General features: G+C 49.7%; 1 protein-coding gene across 1 annotated transcript in view; it reads left to right on the top strand.

The window, feature by feature from the left end:
• Positions 1-3805: 3805 nt before the first annotated feature.
• Positions 3806-15469, top strand: part of OBSCN (obscurin, cytoskeletal calmodulin and titin-interacting RhoGEF) — a gene marked incomplete at its 5' end in the record, with an annotated part of 199183 nt that continues 187519 nt past the window's right edge. The window contains 2 exon segments of the mRNA XM_084260922.1: positions 3806-4943; positions 13812-14081. Coding sequence (XP_084117048.1) covers positions 3806-4943; positions 13812-14081 — 1408 coding nt within the window.

Raw genomic sequence — 15469 nt, 5'->3', positions numbered from 1 at the left:
AAGGCAGGGTCCCAAGGACAGGTCACACAGGTCGGTGTCCAGATGGGGCTGGGATATCTCCAGAGATGGAGACTCCACACACCCCTGGACAGTCTCTCTTAGGGCTCTGTCATTTTTTTTTCTCCTAGCTTTAAGGTTTGAAAGCATTTTCTTTAACTTCTAAAGGTATTTTTTGGTGGAATAACAATTTTTCTTGATGCTAGGAAATTAAAGCAACCACAATTGAATTAGTTTAGAAAGGGCCAATTTCCTCCAAAGGAAAAAAAGTCCTTGGCTTCTTTGGAAGAGTTTTGTTTGTCCTTTGAAGGGGAGCAACAGGAGAGAATCATAGAATGGTCTGGGTTGGAAGGGACCCCAAGGATCGCAGAGCTCCAACCCCCCTGCCACAGGCAGGGCCACCAACCTCCAGGCCTGGAGCTACACAAGGCTGCCCAGGGCCCCATCCAACCTGGCCTGGAACACCTCCAGGGATGGGGCATCCAGCACCTCTCTGGGCAGCCTGTTCCAGCCCCTCACCACTCTCTCTGTAAAGAACTTCCTCCTATTACCTAATTTAAACCTTAGGATAAGACACAGTGTAGTTTTCCTGTTAAATATAGAAAGAAGACCACATTTCTTTCTGCCTCACATCTGTAGCCCAGAAGATGTTTGTATATTAACTTAGCTACACCACCTTCAATGGCAACAGCGATTTTAATTAATACCATTTCGTGGTGGTGTGCCACAGCTTTCCCAGTGTTCAGTTTTAGCATCAACTTGGGTTTTCCAGTCCCTGGCAGAGTAAATAGAGTGAGGGATTGTAGTCTGGGACTCATTTCCATGCCTGGTTCATCACACACTCCAGCCAGCACGTCGCCATGAGTATACACTGTGCACACAATTATTTGGGAGACCGTCCCTGTCCTGATATGGAGAAGAAATGGGAAGGGAGCCAAGGTGCAGGGAAAATAAGTGATGTCCCCAAGGTCACTCAGAGGGTCCATCCAACCCCCGGGGTCCCACCGGTGACTCTGATTCCATGAAACTGTGTGAACGTTAATGTGCTGCAACAGGACCTGGGGGAGGATGGGGGGAGAATAACAGAACCTCTGCCCAGATGGTGACTGGAGAAATGAAATCAGGTTGGTTTTGGCTTGCTCCTAGTGATTTCTGCTGGAGGTGGTGGGGGAAGATTGTGAGAGCATCTGCCATTGGGTGAGAGAGTGGGTGGATGTGTGGCCAGCGGGGAAGCCAGCCTGCTGGAGGATTAAGGAGGATATTTCTGTCGTGGTGACTGGTTATTATTTCCTTTCTGAGTTACAACACACGGTGTCCCAGTCGGTTTTGCTTCGTGTGGCACTTTGGGGGGTGGGAAAGACAAACATCACGGATGTGAGAGCAGCATGGTGATCACCCCTGAGCAGAGACTGTTGGTGGGGCTCAGACAGGAGCTGTGTGGGCTTGCTAAGGCAGGAGTGTCTGGCAGCATGGGGCCAAGGAGGAAGAGTAGCTTGGAGAAAAGACTCAAGTCTTCTGAATAGGACTTTCAGAGAGTCCCAGAGCTGGGGTGTTTGCTTTTCTTTACAGAGCACTGTTGTCAGGTCCAATCCTGCTCCACGGTTACTGGTGCTAATGGGGCCAAGACCAGGCTTTTCACTGTGGTGTGCTTAAAGTAATGGAAAAGGCCTTCTTGGAGGGTTACAAGTAGAGTCCAGCAGAAGGAAAAGGATATCCAGAAGTCTGTGTGAGGAGCAGTGAAGAAGCAGGAAAAGCTTGTGAGTTACATGGACTTGAGGGGGATGCTGAAGGTGGTGGTCTCCATCGCATTGCTCCCCAGCTGCACAGGGATGGGCAGACTCTGTATGAGTGCTCGTGGCTGGAAGGATTAGTGCCACTGATTGCTTCTGACTCTCTCAGGATGCAGTGGCACCAGAATTGCCAGGAGATTTAGTTCAGAGCATGGTACATCCCCTGTGCTGGTGTATGTCACCAAACAGCTGCACGCTGGTGCTCAGCTCTGAGAGCAGCTGAGAACACGTGAGCGATGAGACATCTTTTCCTGTAAGCCCCAAACCCCATGGGGCTTTTGTCTTCCTCTCCTGTGTACATGGTGTGTGTGTGCACCAAGCATAGATGTGCACAGCCACACATCCCCCCTGCAGTTCTGTCCAGCCCTGCACAATCTGGATTGGGGAGTAGAACATCTCTCTTATGAAGAGAGGCTGAGGGACTTGGGACATTTTAGAAGACTGAGGGGGGATCTTCTCAATGCTGATAAATACTTGAGGGATGAGGGTCAGGAGGATCAGTCTGTGTTCAGTGGTGCCCAGGGACAGGACAAGAGGTGATGTGCTTAAAGGATGTTCCATCTAACCCTGAGGAGGAACTTCTTTCCTGTGAGGGTGGCAGAGCCTTGGGACAGGCTGCCCAGAGAGGTTGTGGAGTCTCCATCTCTGAAGACATTCAACCCCCATGATCCTGGACGCTGTCCTGTGCAGCCTGCTGAGGCGATCCTGCTCTGGCAGGGGGTTGGACTGGATGATCTCCAGAGGTCCCTGCCAACCCCAGTCATTCTATGATTCTGTGGCTGTATATAAGCCATAGATACTCATTGGCTACAATCCCCATCAGAGTAGTTGTATCTTAGTGAATGTCTTGAATAAAAGCTGGGAATAAAGGGAAATAATGCCAGTGATACTACAGGCATGTCTAGGTGGCCTCCTAAAGGCTGGTCCCCACAGGAAGGGGATTGGCTGTAGAGTCTGTGTGAGCATGATTCAGAGAACAAGATACAGTTATGAGTGATGACCAGAGTGGGCAAGAGGAGAGGTGAAGCATGTTGTAGAAACAGAATTAAAAAACAAAAAGAGCAAAACCAAGGAAAAATAAAAGGTGAAGAAAAGGGAAAAGTTAAAAAGAGCCAGGGCAGTGGGATAGAAAGAGAGAGATGACAATGAGAAGGAGCATGATAGACAAGGTATCTCAATGGGTAGACACATCTCTGAGAAGTTCATGTCCATTTGTTTCTCTGTGGCTACAGAACTCACCCATATATTATATAGCATTAGTGGAGGTCACTTTCCAAGGGCCAAAGTTGGAAGGGACCATCGTGGTTTTTCTCTGTGGACTGCCTGAAGACTTATGTCTCAGTAACTCCTTGTGGGGAACTGAACTGCTGTCTCTGTCTGCAGCTTGATGAGTTCCCATCTAAGAAATCTGCAAGACCCAAAGTATTCCAAGGCCTCCTCACCTGTAGAAAATGGCTGAGAGAATTGGGGTTGAGAATGGACAGGCTGAGAGACTTGGGGTTGTTCAGCAAGGGAAGGCTCTGGGGAAATCTTATAGCACCTTCCAGTACCTGAAGGGTCTACAAGAAATCTGGGAAGGGGCTTTTTAGAAGGGCATGGAGAGATAGGGCAAGGGGGGTGTGGTTTTAAATTAGAAGGGGGTGGATTTTATTTGGGTATTGGGACAAAATTCTTTAATACAAGGGTGGTGAGGCACTGGAACAGGTTGCCAAGGGAAATGGTGGGTGCTCCCTCCCTGGAGGTGTTCAAGGCTGGGTTGGATAAGGCCTTGAGCAGGCTGGGCTGGTGAGAGTTGTCTCTGCCCATGGCAAGGGGTTGGAAGTTGATGATCTTTAAGGTCCCTCCCAACCCTATCCATTCTATGATTCTATGATAATGACAATGAAAACATGCCTGGACTAAACTATTCTAGATGACAAGTGTCTTGATACCGTGGAAGTGTAGCAATTCTTTGCCTGCACCATCCAAATCTACTTGCTCTTGATGCTTTTTTTCCCCTCATCCTTTAGGAAACCAAGATGGATTACAGCTCGTTCAGCGGAGTCCCTCGCTTCTTGACCCGTCCTAAGGCATTTATGGTGTCTGTGGGGAAGGATGCCACCTTGAGCTGCCAGATCATTGGAAATCCCATCCCAGTTGTGAGCTGGGAAAAGGATAAGCTTCCAGTCCAGTCTGGGGGAAGGTTTAAAACCACGGAAGATGGGGATCTCTATCGTCTAACCATCTATGATCTGAGCCTGGAGGACAGTGGGCAATACATCTGCCGGGCCAAGAACACCATCGGGGAAGCTTTTGCAGCTGTCAGCATCAAAGTTGGAGAGGAGACCACGGTGACGGAGTCGGCCCCATACTTCATCCAGAAACCCTCCTCCATCAAAGTAACCCTGGGAGAAGATGCCATGTTCAAATGCAAGATCCAGGGCAGCCCTCCCCTCTCGGTGAACTGGGAGAAGGATGGGAGACACCTGCGGAACCGGGCTGATGCTGGTCGCTTCCAGATTGAGTCTGCTGGTGAGTCAAACGCTCTCACCATCCAGTGTGCCCGGCTAGGGGACAGTGGCACCTACACATGCCGGGCAGAGAATCCCATCGGCTCCGCCAGCGCTTCGGCTGCGCTGGTGGTGGAAACACAGGGCTCTTCCAACCCAGGCAGCAGCAGCAGCCATTTCGATACCGGCTGTGGGAAGACGGCTTCCTTGTTGTCTCACTTGCAGAAGAGGCGCGAGGAGATCAGGAAGATGGACATCTCCTACGGGGGTCATGATTCGTCATCTGCCCAGTCTTACTCCACAGCAGAAGGGTTGTCAGGCATCGGCTACGGCCTCTCCAGGGACTATGAGAGGATGGCTGGGTTCCCCACCAAAGGGGCAAGCCGCAACGCCACTTTTGGGGCGCTGACCCGCATGTGCAGCGTGACGGAGGGGAAGCACGCCAAGCTGAGCTGCTACGTGACAGGTGAGCCCAAGCCAGAGATCGTGTGGATGAAGGACAACGAGGTCATTGCGGAAGGGCGGCGGCACGTCATCTACGAGGACGACCAGGAGAACTTCGTGCTGAAGATCCTCTTCTGCAAGCAGATAGACAACGGGCTCTACACCTGCACAGCCTCCAACCTGGCGGGCCAGACGTACAGCTCCGTACTCGTCACCGTCAAAGGTGGGTACTTCTGGTTCTCATCGAGGTGGACATACCTTCAAGGAGGTCAGCAGCCCGATTCCAAGTTGCTGTGGGAGAGGGAACAAAATTTCTGCCACCAAACTGCTGCAAAGGAGAGTGGGTTAGACACGAGGGAAAGTCCTCTGGCTGTAGAGGGGGTTAAGCACTTCAATAGGTGACCTGGGGAGGGAGTTTCATCCCAGGAGTGTTTTAGGAAGGGCAGTAAACAAGCATCAGTCAGGGATGGATGATGTGGGTCTGGCTGGTTGTGGAGCAGCTGGGATCTCAAAAGCTCCCATCTGCCCTGGCTTTATAATAATCTATGAGATCCATTCCCATCCTCTGGACTGGGGACTGCTGAAGCTCCATCTTACCCTCCTTTATATTCACCACAGGGTTTACTCAAACTGGCAGGCACATCCCATTTAAGTGTAGGTAGAGGAAACTCCTCCCTGCAAGCCGAGTGTGTCAGCCTGCCCTGGATCCCTTGGGGGACCTTCTCCAACTCTCATAACAGTCTATCTTGGCTTACAGTGAGCCACCAGCAGCCTTGTTCTCAGCAGACCTCTCCAACCCTTTCCCACCTTATGCTGCTGGATGTCTTACAGTCCCTGCACGCTCCCAGAGCTCTGCCAGGTCCAGAGTGGCTGTTAGCTGTGGTTGGGGGTGATGATGTGGTTGGGGGCCTTCAGAAGGTCTCTCAGTGCTGGTGAAGGCCAGACCAGGCTCTTCAGAACGGTGACAAAAATGTGACATGCAGATTTTCACAAAGGAAGCTCTAAATTTTCCAGCTGTTGTCCCGTTTGGCAGGGTTACACCAGGCAGTTTGCCACTGGGGCAGCACCTATAAGTTACCCCTGAGCTGTAAGTCACTTTGCTGCCTCCGGGGTAAAATAGGTATTTTTGATTGGCAGCAAAATAAATTAGAGATCCAGAGGAGCAGGAGCAGTCTGTGTTCCACACCTCTTCTCCAAGACTGTCAGCTTTTATTTGGTTTTCTGTTTTCCCTTCTCTGGACCTCTCCTTTCACACGCATCATCATTCCCATCAGTGACTCAGTCCCCACCTCTGCCAGTGACACCTGATCCGTGGAACTCTCTGGCACTTGTCCCCCTCACTGCCATCCCTTGGAGGTGCTGAGTGGTGCTGGGAAGGGCATTTGTCCTCTTCCATAAGGCTGTGATTAGCTCATGAGATGGGACTCAGAGCTGAAGACAGAGCCTGGAGCTTGGGTGGGTGTTCCCTTGAGGATGGCTCAAGCTGTGTTGCTTGCCCGACACCTGTCTTGCAAAGACAAACCCCCTCCCCTCTGCCTGTGACTGTCTGATTGTTCCCAATGGGTGAAACCTGTTCCAAAGGAGATGGGGGAGGCATGTGAAGCAGCAGGCCTGGGAGCGAGCACCATGGGAAAGGGTTATTTGTCTGTGTCCATTGTCAAGGGGCGCCTGTGAGTCAGAGGGCTTAAGTGAGAATGTTTGTGCTCTGTTTCTTTGTTACACTATCCCACGTTGGGCTTTCTGACTAGGCCAAGGCTGCTATGGAAAATCGATGTGTGCTGGTTATAATTAGGCCCTGATTAATGTCTTTGTGTCACCAGAAGTCCTTCTCAGCCCTCCAGGGGCAGCTCAGAATGCTGTAGCAATGAAGTGAGCTGTTACTTCTGTCCTTTATCACAGAACCATAGAATCATAGAATGGTCTGGGTTGGAAGGGACCCCAAGGATCACAGAGCTCCAACCCCCTGCCACAGGCAGGGACACCAACCTCCAGGCCTGGAGCTACACAAGGTTGCCCAGGGCCCCATCCAACCTGGCCTTGAACACCTCCAGGGACGGGGAATCCAGCACCTCTCTGGGCAGCCTGTTCCAGCACCTCACCACTCTTTCTGTAAAAAACTTCCCCCTAATATCTAATCTAAACCTTCCCTCCTTCAGCTTTAGTCCATTCCCCCTTGTCCTGCCATTATCTGCTTTTTTAAAAAGTTGAATCCCCTCCTGCCTATAAGGTCCCTTCAGGGACTGGAAGGCTGCAGTGAGGTCCCCCCGCAGCCTTCTCTTCTCCAGGCTGAACAAGCCCAGTTCCCTCAGCCTCTCTTTGTAGGGCAGGTGCTCCAGCCCTCTAATCATCCTTGTGGCTCCTCTGAACCCTCTCCAACAGTTCCACATCCTTCTTGTATTGGGGGCCCCAGATCTGGACACAGGACTCCAGATGGGGCCTCACGAGGGCAGAGTAGAGAGGGACAATCACCTCCCTGTCCCTGCTGCCACCCCTCTCCTGATGGAGCCCAGGATACCATTGGCCCTACAAGCTGCAAGAGCCACTGCTGGCTCATGTCAAGCTTCTCATCCACCACAATCCCCAAGTCCTTCTCAGCAGGGCTACTCTCAAGAAGCTCCTCTCCCAGTCTGTATCTGTGTCTGGGATTCTTCCATCCCAAGTGCAACACCTGACACTGGGCAGTGTTGAACCTCATTAGGTTCCCCCGGGCCCATCTTTCAAGCCTGTCAAGATCTTTATTCTGTTGGTGATGCCATTAGCTCATTTACCATCATGTTTAGGGGGGGGTAGGTCATCTTCTCTTCTCCCAGTTGCATGGAAGAGGCTGAGCTCTCCAAGCAGCCACCCTTGGTGAGCACCATGCTGCTGCATCAGTCTTCCTGCAGCTAACAGTGTATTTGTAGAGCCTGGACACTGCATTCACAGTGTGTGTCTGTAGACAGAGGTGCCAGGAAAGACAAGGTTTCAATATGCTCTGGCATTTTGGTTTGCAGGATTTCAATGCAAGAGTCTGAGGGACAGTATTTGTGAGTCTTTCAAAGGTAATGATAATGATTAAAAAGGAGTGTGTAGCCCAGATTCCTGTCCATGAAGTGTCTCTCAGAGCACAGGACTTGACACAGGTCAAATCTCCTCTAGAAAACCACCTTTGTTGTGTCAATCTAGATCCTAGACCTAGGGACCCAAGGCATTTGTAAGCACTTTGCTGAGCCCATGTCTTCAAGATCATTGAGAGATCTCTGAGCCATTCTTAAATGAGATGGAGTGAATCAGACATAAATCTCCAGTCACATCCACAGTTGAGGAAAGCCAAGAGTTGATTACTGACCTAGAAATGTGTCTAGAGCAGGGATAAAATCCCAAGCTGCACACTGAAAAGTAACCTGCAAAAGAAGTTAGGAAATGCTTCCCAAAAGTGAACCTCTTTGAGAAACCAAAGAGCAGAGAGGATGGGAGGAACATGAACAACGGAGTTGAAGGTCTGTGTCCAGTGCTGGGCTCCCTGGTTCAAGGCAGAGAGAGAACTACTGGAGAGAGTCCAGTGGAGGGTATGAGGATGATGAGGGGACTGGAGCATCTCTTGTATGGGGAAAGGCTGAGGGAGCTGGGGATGTTTAGTTTGGCCTGGAGAAGACTGAGAGGGGATCTCATCAATAACTTTTAAATAACTAAAGGGTGGATGTCTAGAGGGTGGGGCCAGACTCTTCTCAGCGGTGCCCAGTGACAGGACAAGGAGCAACGGGCACAAACTGGAACACAGGAAGGTCTATCTCAATATGAGGAAAAACCACTTCACCCTTTGGGTGCCTGAGCCCTGGGACAGGCTGCCCAGAGAGGTTGTGGACTCTCCTTCTCTGGAGAGATTCAAATCCCACCTGGATGTGATCCTGTGCCACCTGCTCGAAGTGATCCTGCCTGAGCAGGGAGTTGGACTGGATGATCTCCAGAGGTCCCTTCCAACCCCTGCCCTTCTGTGCATCTGTGATTCTGTGAATTCCCTGAAGGCTTTGGAGATGCCCCCAGGCCACGTATGAAGTTAATGAGAACAGGGTACAGGTCTCCATCCTTGGGCCCAGGCCAGGCAATGTTCATCTGAGCCCCTGAATACAGTAATCAGATACTGTATGGAAAGGTTAAAGGTTGCAAGCCAAACAGGATAGAGACTGGAAAAACAGGCTCGGTGCTGAGGCTGTTTTATTCTCCCTCTGACCTGAAATGATTCTGAGTGACCTCTGTCATGACAGTCACATTGAAGATCTGGAAGAGAATTGCAACTTGAGAAATGTGGAGGTGGAAAGGAAACCTGGAAAGCACAATTACTTGGAAGACCAAAGGTAAAAGATAGTGAAAAACCTGTCCATGAGCCTTTAGATAGCTCTCTTTGGAAGGATTCTCCATATCCTTACTCTCCCTGGGTTGGTTTTGTAAGGCAGAAGGAAAATTTTTCTCTGGAATTGTAGCTGGAGAGCCTGTGAGAAAGTCAGGAATAGGCAAGAGGAAATGTAGGCAAGTGAGAAGAGCAGGTCAAGTGGAGAGATACCTTGGGAAGGTTAAGAAAACACTGGCTTCTCTGCAGGCTGCAGCTATTCTTAGCAAAATATGTGTTAGCAGGACCTGCTTTTGAAAAATAACATCATCTCATTGCTAGTTTGCCTGGAATGGATCTAACAAAAAAGCCTATGACACTCTGGAGAAGTATGTTCTCAAGACAAGCAGCCAAATTCATAGCTGGTCTAAGCTCTTGAAGTTTTCTAACTCCATGAGCTGCCTTTGCTCCATACTCCCTCAGGGTTTTTCTTTGCTGTTTCTATCTCACATTTTTCCCAGTGGGCAGAGTTTAGGAGCTCTTCAATTTTCTCTCTTATTTCACCTTCTTTAGGAGTGTTTTTGCCTTTGTTATGGGCCTTAATGAGTATTTCTGCTTTGGCTAAAACCAGATTAATATGAAAAAAACTCTGAAGTATTAAAAAACCCCAAAAACCTCCCCAAACAAACACAAAAAATATACAAAAAACCCTCCAACCATACTGATACTAGAGATTAATTTAAATGACCTCACCAGGCATTGAAAATTAGCCATGACCTGGGAGTCCAGAACAAGGACATGACAGAACTGCTATTCAAATTCCCACCACTGAGCTCCCATGGAAGTAAACTTTTCTAGATGATGGTTGAGTTGGAGTGACCATAAAAACATTCCCACTCCAGTCATTCTGAAAGAAACCACCCAGGTTTTCTCAAAGGAGGCTTGAGTAATTGTTTTGGGCAAGATCAGCAGGTTGCTGTGGAACTGAGAGGTCAGAAACCATCTTTGCTGCTTGCTGCTAAGTAAATTCTAACCAGCTCTGATATTTGTCAGAACTAGGGATGGGAATTGGTGGCAAATCTTGTCTGAAACAAAGGATCCCTGGGAGAATTGTGTCACATGTAACCTCAAATGAACGAGCGTTTTGCTCATCTTACAAGGGTGTTTCCAGGTATTAGGAACATTTTAGATCATAAGGAAAATGGTTGTTAGTCAGATGGTTCAGAGTCGCTCCTGTACTGGACATTGGTGAGGCTGCACCTTGAGTGCTGGGTCCAGTTCTGGGCTCCTCACCATCAGAAGGACATTGAGGTGCTGGAGTGAGTCCAGAGAAGGGCAGCCAGGCTGGGGAAGGGGATGGAGAGCAAATCCTATGAGGAGTGGCTGAGGGAGCTGGGGGTGTTCAGCCTGGAGAAGAGGAGGCTGAGGGGAGACCTTATCACTGCCTACACTGACCTGTCAGGAGGGTGCAGAGAGGTGGGTGATGGTCTCTTCAGCCAGGTGACAGGAGATGGGACAAGGGGAAATGGGCTCAAGCTACACCAGGGCAGGGTGAGCTCAGATGTGAGGGAATAGTTCTTCCCTGGAAGAGTTGTCAGGGCCTGGAACAGTCTGCCCAGGGAGGGGGCTGAGTCACCATCCCTGGATGTGTTTAACAGAGGGTAGATGATGTACACAGGGATATGGTTTAGCACAGGACAGGAACAATTGGACTTGATGATTTTAAAGGTCTTTTCCAGCCTGGTGATTCTGTGATTCTGTGGTTTTGGGCCAGATGAATTGTTTATGATGCCTACTCATGAGGTCCTTCTGTAGTGCCATGACCAAAATTAACCCCTTCTGTCTGACCAGGTACATGGTAGACAATGTAAAGAGCATGACAATGTATTCAGGAAGAGGAGTCTGGTGGGGTTGGGAGCCTCTCTTGCGTCCCCAAAGCAAAAAAAGCATCATGCTGGGTGAATCCCAGGCTTTGATTCAGTTTATCAGCTGCTGGCTCTCTGGAGCCTATTTCAGGGTGACATAAGACGTGTGCACACATGTCAGTAGGACGAAAGCAAACTTGTTTTCAGAGGATATCCATGACCCCAAGCTGCCAAAGATAGCCTTGCACCTACTTCCCTGGCTGGGAAAGCAGTGCTGTTATTGCAACATGTACAAAAAGATCAACCAACTCTTCTGCATTTGTACATTTAAGAGATTTTTCCTAGTGTATTTTTCCTGGGGTTTTGGGTTTGGTTTTTTTTACACCCCCTCTCCACCTTAGATACTGCTTAGTGACTGTAAAGGGAGAGGGGTTAATGATATGGCCAGTTGCTTCAAGTGTGGGATCACACTTGGTACTTCTCAGGGGCATCTCATATTCCTTCTGGCCCTTGGGCATGTCTGTGTGTTCTCAGTGTCAGGTCCTCACACAGCAGCACTGCACCCAGCTCCTGGAGGCTGCTGTTCTTCTCATCAGTGCTTTCTAGATCTCATCATCTTGCTTCTTCCCCTGGGATGAGAATTCACAGAATCACAAGGTTGGAAAAGACCTTTAAGATCATCGAGTCCAACCATTCCTGTCCTCTACTAAAACATATCTCTAAATACCTCATCAACCCATCTGTTAAACACATCCAGGGTCGGTGACTCAGCCCCCTCCCTGGGCAGCCTGTTCCACATCCCCACAACTCTTTCAGGGAAGAACTTTTCCCTCACATCTGATCTGACCCTGCCCTGGAGCAGCTTGAGGCCATTTCCCCTTGTCCCATCTCCTGTCACCTGGCTGAAGAGACCATCACCCACCTCTCTGCACCCTCCTGGCAGGTCAGTGTAGGTGGTGATAAGGTCTCCCCTCAGCCTCCTCTTCTCCAGGCTGAACACCCCCAGCTCCCTCAGCTGCTCCTCATAGGATTTGCCCTCCAGCCCCTTCCCCAGCCTGGTTGCCCTTGTCAACTGCAATTTACAACTGCATTGGTCCCTCTGTTTACATGGGATGCTTCCAGAGGTGATATATGGGATTGCTGGGCAGGAGTTGCCTGAAAATTAAAGAAAAAAAGGGAAAATTAACACATGGAGTGAGAAGAGCAGGGCGAAGTAAGTGTGCCTGAGGGCTTTTCAAGGCAAGACTTGGACTCACCTTGATGTGTGTTAATGCAAAACATTTTTTTAAAGAAATATCCAAGTTGACCTGGTGGGATAGAGTCACCTTCTTGTTCCTAAAGGTGTTTTAGGGGTTTCCAGTGTTTAATCTCAGGATAACAGCCAAGGGACGAGGCAGCATTGCTCCCTGCAGGTGTCCTGCCAGGGTCTGGTATCTCTATCCAGGTTCTGCTCAGCTGGGGTTGCAAGGAAAGACCTGCAAAACTGAACACATGAGCTCAAGTTCACAAAAGAGCAAACTGGATCAAAGGTCCCATAGCAGCTCCTGCCAGGATGGAGGGGCAGGAGGGGACAGGTTGGATGCTGAGCTACCAGATCTAAATCGTATAAAATGGAGGCTCCTGGACATCAAAGCTTGAATCTGGGATGCTTGAGGGCCTCAATTTGTGTATCTCCAACCTCTTGAGCACCCTAACACTGAGTGGGATGTGTGTCTGTGGGCATGGGATCATAAAGGTGAGAGAAGCCTGCTGCTGTTGGACTCTCAGGCTAACATCTGGCATTGCTGGCTCTGAGTGACCACGTGAGATCACCTGCCAGGGAGCGTGTATGTGGTCAGGGAGAGGGAGCAGAGTCATGAAAAAAGGCTGGAACTTGGTGCAGCAGTTGTTAGAAGGTGAAGATGCATGTCAAGAAGTGATCTCTCATTAGTGGTGTTGCATCACCACTGGAATTAACCATTGTTCTGCTTGGAAAACACCTTCCCTTTCTGCTGTGCAGCTCTTCTGCATGTTTGATGCACACCCTGGTGTCTCCCTAGGCCAGAGCACTGCAGCTCTGCTGCTGGAGGAAAGCAGAGGTGGTTGGGAGACTTGGGCTCTTTCTCTGGTTCTTTTAATGTCATTGTCCAAACCACAGAATCACAGACTGATAGGGGCTATAAAGGCATCTCTGGACATCACCTGGTCCAACCCAAAAGCTGATACAGAACCTTTGGTGCTTGTGGGGAGACTGGGAAACTGTTACTTCTGTGCTGTCCTTGTGTGCACAGCCACCTCCCATCTTCCTGTGCCCTTTCACTGAGCTCAGCTTCTGCTGTGAACCCTAAATCACTGGGTTTTGCCCCAACTGACCAGCTCAGCTGCTCATCCTCACCCAGAACTGCTGTCCCATGCCCTGTGCCTAAGACCAGCTTGTTTCCTATTTACCCTCCTGAAGCATCTTCACTTTGAAGGGTTTTTACTCTTATGTGAAGTGGCTGCTACGACATAGAGAGTCAGGCTGGGTGGTTCCTGCCCCTCCCATCTTGCCAACACCTCCAAGCAACAGGGTGCATCGCAGAGATGCTCATGCTGGAGGACAAGCAGAAGTTATCAACCTGGTGCTTCACCAACTTGCCCTGGTTCCTCTGGAGTAGAGCAGACTCCTCAGTGTGGTGTTGGGGGGCAGGTTCAGGTTGGTTTATAGAGAAACCCTGAAAAGCACTTCTGCTGGGGGGGTCTAAGATTTTAGGTTTTTCTCCATGAGAGCAGAATGCTGCTGTAAGTGGGACTTGATTATGAGTTTTAATGGCAGCTCAGGACAAATCAGTATCATTAATCAGGAGTGTTAATGTGTGATTTGTTTTGCTTGTGACTGATTCACACACCTCTTAGCCCAGCCCATCGTAAACCCTCGCTTCTCCTTTCTGTTTGTCTTAAGAACCCTCAATACCCTTCAAGGAGAAGCTGAAGGATCTCGAAGTGAGGGAGAAGGAATCTGCCACCTTCCAGTGTGAAGTGCCTGTTCCTAGCACAGAGACAGCTTGGTTCAAGGAGGAAACCAAACTCCGGCAGAGCAAGAAATACAACATCGAAGAAGAGGGCACCTACCGCCGCCTCACCGTCCAGAACGTCACCGCGGATGATGATGCTGTCTATATCTGTGAGATGAAAGAAGGCAGCAGGACCATTGCAGAGCTGTCTGTCCAAGGTAAGAGAGGCTCTTTTTGCTCTTTCAGGTTGGCCACCTCTCGCCCACTGAGTGCGGAGAGGACAGACTCAAGCTTGTGAAGGGTGTTTACCCCATGGATGGGTGATGTGAAGAGCAGGCTCCCTTATGTTGTGAGAGGAGGGATAACTGTGGTGGGTCAGTGGGGTCCCTGGGTCTCCTTCTAGGGTTTGTGTGGTGGTTTAGGCCTGGCTGGAAGCCAGAAGCTCACAAAAGTCAGTCTGTCACTGCCCTTTTCTGTTGGGACACAGGGTCACAGAGTGGGGGCAGACTGACCTCTTCAGCCAGGTGACAGGAGATGGGACAAGGGGAAATGGCATGAAGCTGTGCCAGGGCAGGTTTAGATTGGATATTAGAAAAAAAAATGTTACTGAAAGAGTTGTCAGGGCCTGGAACAGGCTGCCCAGGGAGGGGGTTGAGTCACCATCCCTGGATGTGTTCAAAAAAAGGGTAGATGAGGTACTTAGGGATCTGGTTTAGCACAGGATGGGAATGGTTGGACTCAATGATCTTCAAAGGTCTCTTCCAACCTTGTGATTCTTGTGATCTTGTGTGATCTTGTGATGCCACATGAGGTTTGTCACTTATTGGGTCCCTATGCTTAAAAGGGGCTTGCTAGAAGGCAAAGACCTCGAGCTGCAGCCTAACATTATAGAGTCTCCTTAACATGACCCCAATCAACAGAAGTGTCCCCTGGCACTGCCTCCCACAGGTCTTGTCTGGTCTCCAGCAAACACAGTGGTGAATCTTGTCTGTGGTGCTGACCACGCTGGGAAGCTGGCTTAGCAGATGTGGTTTATGGTCTGATGTGTGGTGTGGGCTGTGGTTTCCAACAGGAAACTGGAAATCAGATCCATGCTTGAGATCTCTGTCACCCAGTGTGGTTCTCTGGAGTTTGGAAAGCTGATGAGAAAGGGAAAAAATGTGGATACAGATCCATGGATACAGATCCGTGCCCAATTCTCCTCAGTCTGGTCATTCAGGACTGAAGTGTATGTAGGTCTGGAGTCTGGTATTGTGTAGGTATCTCACAGCCAGTAGAGATGCACATCAGATACAGGCAGGTCAGCAGAAGGAACCATTGGTTCTGAACTCCATGACTTGCTGTGTGAATAAGAACCTACCCATACAACTCCAGGACCTGTAATTTTTATTTGGATGAGGCTTATGATGATATCCTTGACATCTCCTGTAGTGTGAAGACCTGCAGTCGTAACAGGATTGCACTTGCCCTCTCATTTGAAGCCTGACTTTACTCCTGGTGAAAGCAGAAGGTCTCTGCTATATCTGTTGGGGCAAGACAGCTGGGTGCCATGCATCCTGCCACAAATCCCTTTGGTATCATCAGCAAAGAGTTGAGAATGTAGGTG

The sequence above is a fragment of the Gallinula chloropus genome, assembly GCF_964237585.1.
Source record: "Gallinula chloropus genome assembly, chromosome: 2".
NCBI classification, from domain to species: Eukaryota; Metazoa; Chordata; class Aves; order Gruiformes; family Rallidae; genus Gallinula; species Gallinula chloropus.
The sequence above is the reverse complement of the archived record's forward strand: the minus strand, read 5'-3'. Positions and strand labels throughout refer to the sequence as shown.